At 40.1% G+C, this 16,117-nt stretch overlaps 1 protein-coding gene across 1 annotated transcript in view; it reads left to right on the top strand.

The window, feature by feature from the left end:
* TTN (titin) overlaps positions 1 to 15,540 on the top strand; it is a 249,978-nt gene extending 234,438 nt beyond the window's left edge. The window contains exons 299-313 of the mRNA XM_074144859.1: positions 259 to 852; positions 954 to 1,241; positions 1,353 to 1,652; positions 2,108 to 2,410; positions 2,692 to 2,994; positions 3,113 to 3,697; positions 3,829 to 4,134; positions 4,225 to 4,524; positions 4,761 to 5,336; positions 5,428 to 5,733; positions 5,825 to 6,418; positions 6,542 to 12,489; positions 12,573 to 12,726; positions 13,645 to 13,938; positions 14,063 to 15,540. Of these exons, the coding sequence (XP_074000960.1) occupies positions 259 to 852; positions 954 to 1,241; positions 1,353 to 1,652; positions 2,108 to 2,410; positions 2,692 to 2,994; positions 3,113 to 3,697; positions 3,829 to 4,134; positions 4,225 to 4,524; positions 4,761 to 5,336; positions 5,428 to 5,733; positions 5,825 to 6,418; positions 6,542 to 12,489; positions 12,573 to 12,726; positions 13,645 to 13,938; positions 14,063 to 14,361 (11,150 nt within the window). The 3' untranslated portion in view covers positions 14,362 to 15,540. The remainder of the gene's footprint in view (positions 1 to 258; positions 853 to 953; positions 1,242 to 1,352; positions 1,653 to 2,107; positions 2,411 to 2,691; positions 2,995 to 3,112; positions 3,698 to 3,828; positions 4,135 to 4,224; positions 4,525 to 4,760; positions 5,337 to 5,427; positions 5,734 to 5,824; positions 6,419 to 6,541; positions 12,490 to 12,572; positions 12,727 to 13,644; positions 13,939 to 14,062) is intronic.
* The last annotated feature ends 577 nt before the right edge of the window (positions 15,541 to 16,117 follow it).

Raw genomic sequence — 16,117 nt, 5'->3', positions numbered from 1 at the left:
ATCACATCACTCATAGTGCACGTTGGTCAGGAATAAGTGTCATTCATTTCCAAAGGAAGTTTGCTGTTTAAATAAGATGAGAATGTTTGACAAGTCAGAGAAACAAGCTAATATAAAGGAAAATACGTAGTTTCTAAAGCTGTACTATTTTATAAATCAAATCCCAGCACTGTTTTTTATTCAGAATCAGTCATTAACTGTAAAAGGAAAGGATCCAAAAGGAAAAAAAAAAAACATATTTTTGTTTGTTTGTTTCAGATACACCTGGTCCACCAGCTGCAGTGAGAATTAAGGAAGTATCAAAAGATTCTGTGACACTTACTTGGGATATTCCAACCATTGATGGTGGAGCCCCAGTCAACAATTATATAATTGAGAAACGTGAAGCTTCCATGAGAGCTTACAAGACTGTCACTATCAAATGCAGCAAGACATTTTATAGAGTTACTGGACTTTTAGAAGGAGCTTTGTATTATTTCAGAGTACTACCAGAAAATATTTATGGCATTGGTGAAGCTTGTGAAACATCTGATGCGGTACTAGTATCTGATGTCCCCATGGTACCACAAAAACTTGAAGTGATTGACACCACTAAATCCACTGTTACTCTTGCATGGGAGAAGCCACTACATGATGGTGGCAGTAGATTGACTGGCTATGTTATTGAGGCCAGCAAAGCTGGAACAGAAAGATGGTTGAAGGTAGTGACACTGAAACCTACTGTCTACGAACATACAATTATCTCTCTCAATGAAGGTGAACAGTACTTGTTCAGGGTCAGAGCACAGAATCAGAAGGGTGTGTCAGAACCACGAGAGATTGTCACAGCAGTGACAGTACAAGACCAAAAAGGTAGGAATCTACTGTTTAAAATAATGGGTTGAAACTTACATCAAATGAATGTGATATTTATAAAATGGATATTTAAAATATCAGTGTTTTGCTTTTCTTAGTTCTGCCAACAATTGACTTGGCTGGAATACCTCAGAAGACAATTCATGTACCTGCTGGCAAGCCAATTGAGTTAGCCATTCCAATTGAAGGACGACCACCTCCAGCTGCATCTTGGTTCTTTGCTGGTTCTAAATTAAAAGAATCAGAACGCATCAAAATGGAGACTGTTGCCAAAACGGCTAAACTGACTGTGCGTGAGACTACCATACATGACACTGGAGAGTATACGCTTGAACTGAAGAACACAACTGGAACGGTTACAGATACAATAAAGGTTATAATCCTTGGTAAGGATTTATGAAAATAATTGTCCATGATCTTTCTCCATCTGAACTCTGTTACATCAGTAATATGATTCCACTTTTTTTTTTTGTCTTTTAATTTTCTTTTTTTTCTAGACAAACCCGGACCACCCGTTGGACCTATCCGAATTGATGAAATTGATTCAAATTATGTAACCATCTCCTGGGAGCCACCTGAGCTGGACGGTGGAGCTACCCTTAGCGGCTATGTGGTAGAACAGCGCGATGCTCACCGTCCTGGATGGCTGCCGGTTTCAGAGTCAGTAACCAGGACAATGTTTAAGTTCACCAGGCTTGTTGAAGGTGCAGAATATGTGTTCCGTGTGGCTGCTACAAACCGCTTTGGAATCGGATCTTACCTGCAATCTGAAATTATAGAATGCAAGAGCAGAATCCGTAAGTCTGAATTTTTCCTTATCCTCTACCCTTAAAATTCAAAATATATATTTAAATGGGCTTACATATCCACACATAGATAAGATTTTTCCAGATGTTACTACTTCCTTTCGACAAATAAAATGGTTCATTGTGATGCACAGTAGTCTTGTTATATTTCTGGAGAAAAATGCCATCCATAAATCTATACAGGTATGATAGATGCACTGCATATAATCTGGATGGTAAACATGGATTTTCTGCTCAGGTCTACTGTTAGCCTTAAAAATTGCTTTACCCCATTACAAAAACAGGAGTATTTCACTGACATAGTTTGTAAAGTACTTTCATATCTGCTGATACGAAGAGTTTGATAGGACATGAATATTACATTGCCATTCACAATACATTGCATATTACTAATGTGTAGAATCATTTGACACTTCCTTCGCTAATTCTGTGTTATATTTTCATAGGTATTCCTGGTCCTCCTGGCACTCCAGAAGTGTTTGATATCTCTCGAGATGGCATGACATTAACTTGGTATCCTCCAGAAGATGATGGTGACTCACAGATTACCGGTTATATTGTGGAACGCAAAGAAGTTAGAGCTGATAGATGGATCCGTGTAAATAAAGTTCCAGTCACTATGACTCGTTACCGTTCCACTGGGTTGGTTGAAGGATTAGAATATGAACACCGAGTCACAGCAATCAATGCCAGAGGCACTGGGAAACCCAGCCGTCCTTCTAAGTCTGCTGTCGCCAGAGATCCAATTGGTAAGTAATTTCCTACATAAATTAAGGATATTGTGGCAGAAGGGAATGATACTAGTAAAATTCATTTTTTTCTAATTTGGAAATTTATCTGGGTGCATTAACAAATGGATTCTGACTGGAGAAAAACAATAAAATATTAATGAAAATCTTTCACTCTAAGTTTTCCTCTATAAATCCTATAGACTTAATAAAGATCATAGGTTGCAAGTTAGCATTTGTTACACCTTTTAAATATTCATTAAAACTCCCCCTCTCCCCCCCTATTTGATCTTCTCTTCCAGCTCCTCCAGGTAAACCTCAGAATCCAAGAGTCACTGATACTACAAGAACATCTGTCTCCCTGGCTTGGAGTCCACCAGAAGATGAAGGTGGTTCTAAAGTTACTGGCTACTTAATTGAGATGCAGAAGGTTGATCAATTTGAATGGACCAAATGCAATACCACGCCAACCAAGATTCGTGAATACACCTTGACACATCTCCCCCAGGGCGCAGAGTATAGATTCCGTGTGCTAGCCTGTAATGCTGGTGGACCAGGAGAACCTGCTGAAGTGCCAGGGACAGTCAAAATAACAGAAATGCTTGGTAAGACACTTGAAGTCTTAACTGTCATTGAAAGTTGTCCTAAAAAAGTACTTGCTTAAAGCAGGTATGATATCATCTGTAAAACAGACATAGCATGACATGTTAATTTTGTTTACAGAATATCCTGACTATGAACTTGATGAAAAATACCAGGAAGGTCTCATGGTGAGACAAGGTGGAGTTATCAGGCTCACAATACCCATTAAGGGTAAGCCCATCCCAATATGTAAATGGACAAAAGAAGGACATGACATCAGCAAGAGGGCCATGATTGCAACTTCTGACACTCATACAGAACTTGTGATCAAAGATGCAGAAAGAGAAGATTCAGGCACCTATGATTTGGCACTTGAAAACAAGTGTGGCAAAAAAGCTGTGTATATTAAAGTCAGAGTGATTGGCATTCCAAATCCACCAGAAGGGCCACTTGAGTATGATGATATACAAGCTCGTTCTGTCAGAGTAAGCTGGAGACCTCCTACAGATGACGGTGGTGCAGACATCCTAGGTTATATTGTTGAGAGACGAGAAGTACCGAAGACTGCCTGGTACACTGTTGACTCTAGAGTGAAAGGAACATCACTAGTGGTGAAAGGGCTCAAAGAAAATGTGGAATATCACTTCCGTGTTTCTGCTGAAAACCATTTTGGTATTAGCAAATCTCTCAAATCTGAAGAACCAGCAGTACCAAAGACACCTCTAAGTAAGTCCCCTCTTAGATTTTTTTAAAATATTTTTTAATTACTACATTATGGTTCTAAAAGTGCAATAGTATATGTAAAAGTCTTAATGCTATGTCGCTATTATTTTTATTGTTTTTGTAATTATTAACAGATCCTCCAGAGCCTCCAATCAATCCACCTGAAGTGCTTGATGTTACAAAGAGTTCTGTCAACTTGTCCTGGTCCAGGCCTAAAGATGATGGTGGTTCTCGTGTAACTGGCTACTACATTGAACGTAAAGAGACATCTACAGAAAAATGGGTCCGGCATAATAAGACGCAGATTACCACTACAATGTTCACAGTCACAGGACTTGTTCCAGATGCTGAATATCAATTTCGTATCATTGCTCAAAATGAAATTGGCGAAAGTGAAGCAAGTCCTGCTTCTGAACCAGTTGTATGCAAAGATCCATTTGGTAAGATATGTTTGCATTAGCAGACCTTCTGAAGAGCAACTAGTGACGTTTAGAGAGGATTTTATTTTCTGTATCTATTCTAATTTTCAGATAAACCAAGCCAACCTGGAGAAATTGAGATCACTTCCATATTTAAGGACAGCATTACATTAGAATGGGAACGACCTGAAAGTGATGGTGGCAAAGAGATCCTTGGCTATTGGGTTGAATATCGCCAGTCTGGAGAAAGCACCTGGAAAAAATGCAATAAAGAACGCATCAAGGACAGACAGTTTACAGTAGGAGGTTTACTAGAGGCTACAGAATATGAGTTCCGTGTTTTTGCAGAAAATCAGACTGGCCTCAGCAGACCTCGAAGGACTGCTATGGCAGTGAAAACTAAATTAACATGTAAGCAAAACACATATTGTCATATTTGCTGTGATATTGTTGTGATTTGCTGTGCCACAGTGCTGCACTTACGCTGCCTATTTGTTTTATACATTTTTTGCCAACGTGACTGTCCTAAAGCACAGTCTTTCAAGTACAAGAGGCACAAGTATAAATTAAAATTAATTTCCAATAATATAATAATAGAGGAAAATTTCATAATAATCTTCATTATTTTTTAATTTTCTTTGTCATAGCTGGAGAAGCACCCGCCATAAAAAAAGAAATGCAGGATGTTACAACTAAACTGGGTGAAGCAGCTCAGTTGACATGCCAAATTGTTGGGAGACCTTTGCCTGATATTAAGTGGTACCGCTTCGGCAAAGAACTGGTACAAAGCCGAAAATACAAAATGTCATCTGATGGACGCAACCATACACTGACAGTAATAACGGATGAGCAGGAGGATGAAGGTCTCTACACTTGTATGGCTACCAATGATGTTGGAGAAATTGAAACTAGTGGCAAGCTATTATTGCAGGCTCCTCCTCAGTTCCACCCTGGCTTCCCATTGAAAGAGAAATACTACGCAGGTGCAGGTGGCACCCTCCGCCTTCACGTTGTGTATATTGGCCGACCAGTACCAGCAATAACTTGGTTCCATGGCAACAAACCTTTGAGAGGATCAGAAACAGTTTCTATTGAGAACACAGAGCATTATACTCATCTTGCTATTAAGAATGTCCAGCACAAGACTCATGCTGGGAAGTACAAAGTGCAACTCAGTAACACATTTGGAACGGTTGACACTGTACTTAATGTGGAAATACAAGGTAATTAGTTTTATTTTCAGTATTTTTGTGAGTATTTTCTCAAATATTTACTGGCAAAAGAATTAAAAATATCATGTTTTTTCTTTTACAGATAAGCCAGATAAACCGGTAGGGCCAATTGTTATAGAGTCTATACTGAAGAATTCTGTGGTGATAAGCTGGCAACCACCAGAGGATGACGGAGGTGCTATGATAACCAATTACATCATAGAGAAATGTGAAGCCAAAGAAGGAGGAGAATGGCAACTTGTGTCTTCAAGCATTTCAGGCACAACCTGTAGAATTGTTAACCTAACTGAAAATGCAGGCTATTATTTCCGTGTTTCTGCTCAAAATACATATGGCATTAGTGAAGCACTGGAGGTTTCATCAATTGTTATTATGAAGCCTCCATTTGGTAAGTGGACACCAAAATATCAATTTCTGTATGCCCCTGTAATTAGTAAGCTAAGCTGACTTCTGTTTTTCAACCTTTTTATCCTTTACAGAAAAACCAGGACAACCTGGTCAGCCAGTAGCAAGTGCTGTCACAAAGGATTCTTGTGTTGTCTCATGGAAGCCACCTGCAAGTGATGGCGGTGCAAAGATTAGAACTTATTATCTTGAAAAGCGTGAGAAAAAACAAAACAAGTGGATTTCTGTAACAACAGATGAAATTCGTGAAACTGTCTACTCTGTGAAAGATCTTATTGAAGGTCTTGAATATGAGTTCCGTGTAAAATGTGAAAATCTTGGTGGTGAAAGTGAGTGGAGTGAGATATCAGAACCAGTCATACCAAAATCTGATGTTCCAATTCAAGCTCCACATTTCAAGGAAGAAATAAGGAACCTGAATGTGAAATTTCAAGCCAACGCCACATTTGTCTGCAAAGTCACTGGTCATCCTAAACCAATTGTCAAGTGGTACAGACAGGGCAAAGAAATCATGCCAGATGGTGAAAAGATCAAGATACAGGAATTCAAGGGTGGATATCACCAGCTGGTCATCACAAACGTAACGGATGATGATGCCACTGTATATCAAGTTAGAGCTACCAACCAAGGAGGATCTGTGTCTGGCACTGCCTCTTTGGACGTTGAAGGTGAATGAAGGGTCTCGATTCCTAAGCCAGATTCCTTTTAAGCTTTGAGTATTTATAGACTATTGGTGCTCTTCTCATGTGCATTTGGTCATGTGTTGTTTTTTCTTCCTCTTTCTATTCCAGTTCCTGCAAAGATTCACTTGCCCAAAAACCTGGAAGGCATGGGAGCTGTTCATGCCCTCCGAGGGGAAGTAGTGAGCATCAAGATTCCATTCAGCGGCAAGCCTCAGCCCGTGATCACATGGCAGAAGGGACAAGACCTCATCGATACTAATGGACACTACCAAGTCATTGTTACGCGATCATTCACATCTCTTGTTTTCCCAAATGGTGTTGACAGAAAAGATGCAGGTTTTTACATCGTTTGTGCCAAAAACAGATTTGGAATCGATCAAAAAACAGTTGAATTAGATGTGGCTGATGTGCCTGATCCGCCAAGAGGTCTGAAGGTAACTGACATTTCAAGGGACTCAGTGAACTTAACCTGGAATGAACCAGCTACTGATGGTGGAAGCAGAATCATAAACTACATTATTGAGAAACGTGCTACAACAGCAGAGCGATGGATTCGTGTAGCACAAGCTCGTGATACACGATACACAGTGGTGAACCTATTTGGCAAGACCACCTATCAGTTCCGTGTAATTGCAGAAAACAAGTTTGGCCAAAGCCAGCCTTCTGAACCTACTGATCCAATTATAACAAAGGAAGATAAGACCAGAGTAATGAACTATGATGAAGAAGTTGATGAGACCAGAGAAGTCACCACAGCTAAAGCAGCTCACTATTCTACAAAGGAACTCTATGACAAATATATGATTGCAGAAGAGCTTGGACGTGGACAGTTTGGCATTGCACACCGCTGTGTTGAGGCAGCTTCAAAAAAGACTTACCTGGCCAAGTTTGTCAAAGTAAAGGGTGCTGACCAAGTTTTGGTAAAGAAAGAAATTTCAATTCTAAACATTGCTAGGCACCGAAATATCCTGTATCTTCATGAATCATTTGAGAGCCTAGAAGAATTAGTCATGATTTTTGAATTCATTTCTGGAGTTGACATCTTTGAAAGAATCAGCACAGCTTCATTTGAACTGAATGAAAGAGAAATAGTAAATTATGTACGCCAGGTCTGCGATGCACTAGAATTTTTACATCGCCAAAGCATCGGACATTTTGATATTAAACCAGACAATATTATTTACTTCACAAGAAGAAGCTCTGTAGTTAAAATTGTTGAATTTGGTCAAGCTAGACAACTGAAGCCTGGAGATAGCTTTAGACTCCAGTTCACTTCTCCTGAATATTATGCGCCTGAAGTACATCATCATGACTTGGTCAGCACAGCTACTGACATGTGGTCAGTTGGTGCTCTAACATATATACTTCTCAGTGGCATTAATCCTTTCGTTGCTGAAACAAACCAACAAGTTATTGAAAATATTCTAAATGCTGAATACAACTTTGAGGATGAAGCATTCAAAGATATAAGCATTGAGGCCATGGACTTCATTGATCGCCTACTAGTAAAGGAAAGAAAAGCTCGGATGACAGCTGCTGAAGCACTTAACCATGAGTGGCTGAAACAGCAGACAGAAAAGACCAGCACTAAAGTCATCAAGACCTTGAGGCACAGGCGTTACTACCAAACTCTAGTAAAGAAAGAGTGGAACACAGTTGTGTCAGTAGCCCGCATTTCCTGTGGAGGTGCGATTAGATCTCAGAAAGGTGTAACGGTGGCTAAAGTTAAAGTTGCGCCAATAGACATTGGTCCCATTGCTGGGCAGATAAAGCATACTGTTATAGAAGAAGGAGGGCATGCCAAATATGTATGCAGGATTGAAAACTATGATCAGTCCACACAAGTCACATGGTACTTTGGTATGAGGCAATTAGAAAACAATGAGAAATATGAAATCAAATACGAAGAAGGTGAGGCAACCATGTATGTCAAAGACGTTTCTAAAGCTGACGATGGCACCTACAGATGCAAGGTAGTAAATGACTATGGTGAAGACAGCTCTTACGCAGAACTTTTTGTTAAAGGTGTGAGAGAAATTTCTGAACACTACAGATGCAGGACTGTAAGGAAAGTGAAACGACGGGTTGATACTATGAGACTATTAGAGCATCCACCAGAATTTACTCTGCCTTTGTATAACCGCACTGCATACGTTGGAGAAAATGTCAGGTTCGGAGTAACTATAACAGTCCACCCAGAACCTCGCTTAACATGGTTCAAATCAGGCCAGAAAATCAAACCTGGTGATGATGACAGGAAGTATACTTTTGAATCAGACAAGGGTCTTTATCAACTTGTCATAAATAATGTCACAGAAGAGGATGATGCTGAATACAGTATTGTGGCACGCAATAAATATGGCGAAGACAGCTGCAAAGCTAAGCTGACTGTGATTCCACATCCACCTCCAGCAGATGCCACACTAAGGCCAATGTTCAAAAGACTGCTGGCAAATGCTGAATGTCAAGAAGGCCAAAATGTCAGTTTTGAGATCAGGGTATCTGGTGTACCAAAACCAACACTGAAATGGGAGAAAGATGGTCAACCTCTATCCTTTGGTCCTAACTTTGATATAATTCATGAAGGTTTAGATTATTATGCTTTGCATATCAGAGATACTTTACCAGAAGACAGTGGTTATTACAGAGTGACTGCTACAAACAGTGCTGGATCTACAAGCTGTCAGGCTTATCTAAAAGTTGAACGCTTGAAATATGTCAAGCGTGAGTACAAGACTGAAGAAGAGCGGGAGAAACACGTACAGAGGCAAATTGACAAGACCTTACGAATGGCAGAAATCCTTTCAGGGGTTGAAGCTGTTCCACTGACACAGACAGCACAAGAGGCTCTCAGAGAAGCTGCTATCTTATACAAACCAGCTGTTAGCACTAAGACTGTCAAAGGTGAATATGAAATTAAGAAAGAAGAGAAGAAGGAAGAAAGAAGACTTCGTATGCCGTACGAGGTCCCAGAGCCTCGCAAACATGTGCGAACTACTGTTGAGGAAGATCAGACCATTAAACACTTTGTGCCTCTGTCAGACATGAAGTGGTACAAGAGGCTGCGAGACCAGTATGAAATGCCAGGAAAACTTGAGAGAACTGTTCAGAAACGCCAGAAACGCATACGTCTTTCCAGGTGGGAGCAATTCTATGTGATGCCATTGCCACGCATTACTGATCAGTATAAGCCTAAATGGCGCATACCAAAGCTAACACAAGACGATCTTGAAATTGTGAGACCAGCACGCCGCCGTACCCCCTCTCCAGACTATGAATATTACTACAGACCAAGGCGGCGATCACTTGGTGACTTGTCTGACGAGGAATTACTCCTGCCTATTGATGACTATTTAGCCATGAAGAGAACTGAAGAGGAAAGACTGCGCCTTGAAGAAGAGCTAGAGTTAGGCTTCTCTGCTTCCCCGCCAAGTAGAAGCCCCCCACGCTTTGAACTGTCTGCCCTTCGGTATTCTACTGCAGGAGCACAGGTCAGTTCAGAGGAAGAGAGAAAAAGAGAGCTGAGGTATTCAAGCTATCACATCCCAACTAAAGCTGAGACCAGTGCAAGCTATGCAGAGCTTCGTCAGCGCCATGACAGGGCTGCCTACAGACCACCTAAACAAAAGCAAAGAATAATGGATGAAAGAGAGGATGAAGAATTGCTCCGTCCTGTTGGCACTTCTCAACGACTCTCGGAATACAGGAGTGAGCTCGAATACATGGCAGAGGAGGAAAAGAGAAGACTCAGGAGAAGGAGGGAAAGAGAAATAACTGAGATCACATCAGAAGAAGAAGAAGAAATAGAAATGGTGCAACAAGTTCACAGGGAATTTTCACCTCCCTCTAGATTACTAAGGAGAAGAAGATCTCTTTCTCCAACTTACATTGAGCTGATGCGTCCTGTATCTGAATTAATTCGACCCCGCTCACGGCCTCCTGAAGAAAGTGAAAGAAGATCCCCAACACCAGAAAGAACTCGACCACGCTCACCTAGCCCAGTTTCTAGTGAAAGATCACTCTCTCGGTTTGAGAGGATGGCAAGATTTGATATATTTTCTAGATATGAGTCCATGAAATCTGCTTTGAAAACTCAGAAAACTATGGAAAGGAAATACGAAGTTCTGACTCAGCAGCCTTTTACCCTTGACCACGCTCCGCGCATTACACTGAGAATGCGCTCACACCGGGTACCGTGTGGCCATAATACCAGGTTCATTCTAAATGTCCAGTCAAAACCAACTGCTGAAGTGAAGTGGTACCATAACGGTATTGAGCTCCAGGAGAGCAGTAAGATACATTTTACTAATACCAGTGGCGTATTAACTCTGGAGATTCTCGACTGCCACATTGATGACAGCGGAACATACCGGGCTGTGTGCACAAACTACAAAGGGGAGTGCTCTGATTATGCAACACTAGATGTTACTGGAGGAGATTACACTACTTACTCTTCCCAGCGAAGAGATGAAGAAGTACCAAGGACAATTTTACCTGACTTAACGAAAACAGAGGCATATGCAGTCTCCTCATTTAAAAAAGCATCTGCTACAGAAGCAAGTTCCTCGGTGAGAGAGGTCAAATCAGAAATGTCAGCAACAAGAGAATCACTTTTATCATATGAACATTATGCTGCTTCTGAAGAAAAAATCACTGCAGCTGAAGAAAAATCATTGGAAGAAAGGACTGTACGCAAGGCATTTAAAAGCACTCTACCAGCAACAATCCTTACAAAACCACGGTCAATCACAGTTTCTGAAGGGGAGACTGCAAGATTTTCCTGTGACGTTGATGGTGAACCAGCACCAACAATAACATGGTTCCGTGCAGGTCAACCCATTGTTTCTTCAAGGCGCTTCCAAGTAACACGAACACAGTACAAGTCTACCTTTGAAATTTCTTCGGTCCAGGTGTCCGATGAAGGAAGTTACACTGTTGTGGTAGAAAACTCTGAAGGAAGACAGGAAGCACATTTTACTTTGACCATTCAAAGAACAAAAATTCCTGAAAAAGCAATTACATCACCTCCAAGAATCAAATCTCCTGAGCCTCGTGTAAAGTCTCCTGAGACAGTTAAGTCTCCTAAACGACTGAAATCTCCTGAACCCATCAGCAGCCCTCCAAAAGCAAAGTCACCACCTGGAGACAAAACTTTACCAGCAGAGAAAGTACAATTACCAACTGCTTCTCCACCAAAGATAAAACAGCATCTGAAAGCAGAAACTCTTGGAGATAAAGTTAAGTTATCCTGTGCAGTTGAAAGCAGTGTTTTAAGTGTCAGAGAAGTGGCTTGGTATAAGGATGGCCAAAAACTGAAAGAAGACCATCATTTCAAGTTTCATTATGCAGCAGATGGCACCTATGAGCTCAAAATCCATGAGCTCAGGGAATCTGATAAAGGAGAATACACCTGTGAAATTATTGGGGAAGGAGGCATTTCAAAAACTAACTTCCAGTTTACTGGCCAAGTATTTAAAAATATCCATTCCCAGGTAAGAGAGGTATCTGAAGCTCGTAAATCAGTTCAGAAAGAAGATGAGATGCTTACAGTTTCTACGCAGAAGAAATCAGCAGTAGCAACTGAAGAAAAAGCAGCAGTTGAAGAAGTCATTAAAAAGTCAATTGTTACTGAAGACGTCAAACAACTGAAAGCAGAAATCAAAGCTTCTTCAACTAAAATGACAGTATCCGAAGGGCAGAAAGTGACATTCAAAGCTAACATTTCTGGTGCCTCTGAAGTAAAATGGGTGTTGAATGGAATGGAGCTGAGAAATTCAGAAGATTACAGATACGGCGTTTCTGGAAGTGATCACACATTAACTATCAAAAAGGCTAGTAATAAAGATGAAGGTATACTCACCTGTGAGGGTAAAACTGATGAAGGCATTATTAAATGCCAGTATGTTCTGACCATTTCTAAAGAGCTTTCCAATGAACCAGCATTTATCACACAGCCTAAGTCACAGAATGTCAACGAAGGACAACATGTATTGTTCACCTGTGAAGTTTCTGGGGATCCTTCTCCTGAAATTGAGTGGTTTAAGAATAATCAACCTGTAAGTATTTATTTAATATATTTACTTGAAAAATTAGAATCATTCATAGAACTGATCTTAATGGAAGTTTTTTCCCTCCTCAGATTGCTGTTTCATCGCACATCAGAGTAACACGCTCTAAAAACATATATTCTCTTGAGATTCAAAATGCAGCAGTGAGTGACACCGGAAAATACACAGTCAAAGCAAAAAATTACCATGGGCAGTGTTCTGCTACAGCATCTTTGACTGTACTCCGTAAGTTTGTTCTCTCAGTCTTGTGTTCAGACTAATCAAACTTCTTGCTGTGGTGTGTTTACTAAAATGACTTATGACAAAAGCCACTGGTAATGTTGATTTAGGTATTTTAACAAGTTCCTTTTTCTTTTGTGTATGATATATACAGAACTAAAACAGCATTAGAAATCTTTGTAACACCCACAGAGGAGCACGCAGATGCTCTATTACATCAATAGGTGCATGTTAACAGAAGGCTATAAGCATTCCTTCTAGGATGACTGTGTTAAGACCTTGATGCTGGCAATTAATCTTTTCTCATTCACTAACAGAATCTGTTCCAATAAAACAAAGTAATTCCACAGTTAAAAATTTCTACGGTAACTTAGCCATAATTGAACTGGGTTTATTATTTTATTGGCTGCACGATATCCCAGTTCCTAGCATCAAGGGGTTGCTATGATTTGCTTGTATGACTGTGCTTGGGTTTAAAGAAAAGCTACAGCGCTTGAGCTTTTCTGTTGCCTTTTATAGCTACAGAACAACACAGTGAAATACAGACTTTCCTATACGGTGCTTGTAAGAACTTGAAAATGTTTTACAGCTTCTACAAACATGAACTTAACACACACAATTTCTCAGTGTCTAATTCTAGTAATGGTTCTAATAGGAAACGCTGTGTGACGACCTGTTTCTTCTTAAGTATGTATGTACATACTAATAACAGTGCCATTTTCTACTTGTTTCCTTTATAAATTACTGTTTGTGATTTGGACATCTTGAATCAAATTGACTGCAAACAATTTTATACTCCACTGCAGTTTTCCATTGAAAGCAAACTGTCTCTTCATTTCTGTAAAATTAACCATATAGAACTGCATGACTGTTTGTTAACGTGACGTTATTGGTTTTTCCTTCTATGTTTGCGATGCTCCCCAGCTCTAATTGAAGAACCTCCAAAAGAGGTAGTATTGAAGACAAGTGGCGACGCAAGCATGCACGAAAGTTTTTCTTCTCAGTCCTTTCAAATGGCTTCTTCTAAACAAGAGGCTTCATTCAGCAGTTTCAGCAGTAGCAGCATGACTGAAATGAAATTTGCAAGCATGTCTGCCAAAAGCATGTCCTCCATGAAAGAATCCTTTGTAGAGATGAGCTCCAGCAGTATTATGGGGAAATCTAGTATGGCTCAACTGGAGAGTTCAACTAGTAAAATGCTTAAATCAGGTCTGAGAGGTGAGCAATACAATTACTGGTAGAGTTAGTGCTTAAAAAATCCTGAAGTAGTCCTCAGAGTAAACCTGTTGCATGGCTTAGTGGAAACAGACTAACTTGGTATTTCTTCTCCTGTTTTGTAAAGGAGTACCACCCAAAATTGAAGCTCTTCCATCTGATATCAGCATTGACGAAGGAAAAGTTCTCACACTATCTTGTGCCTTTTCGGGTGATCCTGCTCCTGAAATAACATGGTACTGCCGAGGGAAAAAAATTACCAGTCAGGACCAGCAAGGCAGATTCCACATTGAAACTAGTGAAGATTTAACCACCCTGATCATCATGGATGTCCAGAAGAACGACGGTGGACTTTATACCCTGAATTTAGGAAATGAATTTGGTACCGATTCTGCCACTGTGAATATTAATATTCGATCAATTTAGAGAGCTTGATCTGTATTATTTACACTTGTCTTTTTACAAGTGATTCATATATGGACTGAAATATCTGATCTGTAAATATAAAAAAAAAAAATATTTTTGTACCTACCTGAATGAGACAAAGTCCAGAGCTATACATTATGACTTATAGTCATTATTGACCTAAGAATTTTAAACACTTTTTTCACTGACATGTACATACTGTATATAGCCGAAGTTAACGGTTATGAAGTTTTGTACCATTTATTTTATGACATTTTGAAACATAATTTTTGGAACTAACAGTTGGTAGGAGAAAGTTTCCTAGCAAACGACTACCCTGCTCAACATTTAACTAATTTTTGCGCCTCAACTCATTGTTGATGTCTAAGAATGCCTCAACAGGTAGAGAGGCTCCCTGTTGAAGATTACCTACACCTAAGAGATGATACTGTGCATAGTATTTCATACGTGCACGAACATTTATGTTGAATCAGAAATGTAAGGCATTGGTGATGTTTGCAATTACCCTCCTGTAAGCATTGCTTTAATGTTTTACATTGGATCTGATTACGTCATAATTTCCATACCTGACTGACAATTTTTGGACAAAGTGCAAGCGGCCAGCACTTCGTTCACCCACCACGTACTGTTTCTGACATATTGACTGCCTGAATAGCTTTAAAAAAGTAACATCACCTGGCCATCCCCTTAATCAACGAAGCTATTCAGGTGCTCAAGTGCAGCAGCAGTACCCCCTCTCGGAGGTTCGTAGGGTGCAGTGATTGAATTTGTGTGGTAGTATTAGACATCCAGTAGTCACTTCCCGGGCAACTAAGCAATGAACCACAGTTTGAAAACAAACTGTTGTTACAACATCAAATACCGCCCTGCACTTCAATTTGCTTTAGTTCTCCTAATGTAGTAATAAGGCTTGGTAGCTGTTGAACCTCCTTGAGATAGAATTGTTCATTTGAAATAAAGCATGCTTTCTGCACCACAAAACCTGTGACTCCTTGTTATTTATTTATTATGCTCTATTTTTATAATCCCTCTATTACACCTCAGAAAAAGAGCTGCTGAAAGAAAAGAGTAGGTAGAAATGCAATTCTCCAGTGTAAACCAGGTAGATAACTTGAGAATCCAGCCATGTATCAGAAACAGCCTGGCCACCAAAAAGTCAGCCTTAACAAGTCAGGCTTCAAAAAAAAAAAAAAAAAAAAGTTTTCTTCATAGGTTCTTCATTGACAAAAGATAAATTCTAGCACATGCCTAAGCATTATACTGTTCTTATTATCCCTCTGTTAAGTGACTATATGGATAGATTGCTAATCTCGCTTCTTTATAGCTGGTCTCTGCTGACAAAGTGTTTAAAAACTGCCTCCAGGAAACCTGGCTATTGCCTCCTTGTTTTGACAGCTGCCACTAGGATAGACTAGATGATCCTAATTGCCTGGACCTACAATTTCTCACCTCCCATGGGTGACTAAGGGCCCACACCTCATCAGTTCTTCAGCCCTCAGGTCAGCTGACATACCTATAGGAGCAAAGCCTGTCTTTACATTCCTGGAGGGGAATCACAAAACCTACGCAGGCTGGTGACAATTTTGGTTATCTATGGGAAAAGAGTATCAAGGTCAAAGGAGCAACTCTGCTTTTAGAATTCACTCTGGTCAGCAGAAAAAGCTTGAGAGCAAATACGCTTACAGCAATGCACCACTCCTTCTGGCGCTGTAAAATTCTCCTATGTGGAGCAGGAGCATTAGTTAGCAATAATACG

This window comes from Numenius arquata, chromosome 3, assembly GCF_964106895.1.
Source record: "Numenius arquata chromosome 3, bNumArq3.hap1.1, whole genome shotgun sequence".
NCBI classification, from domain to species: Eukaryota; Metazoa; Chordata; class Aves; order Charadriiformes; family Scolopacidae; genus Numenius; species Numenius arquata.
Note: the sequence above shows the minus strand (reverse complement) of the source record. Positions and strands in the feature narration are given on the sequence as shown.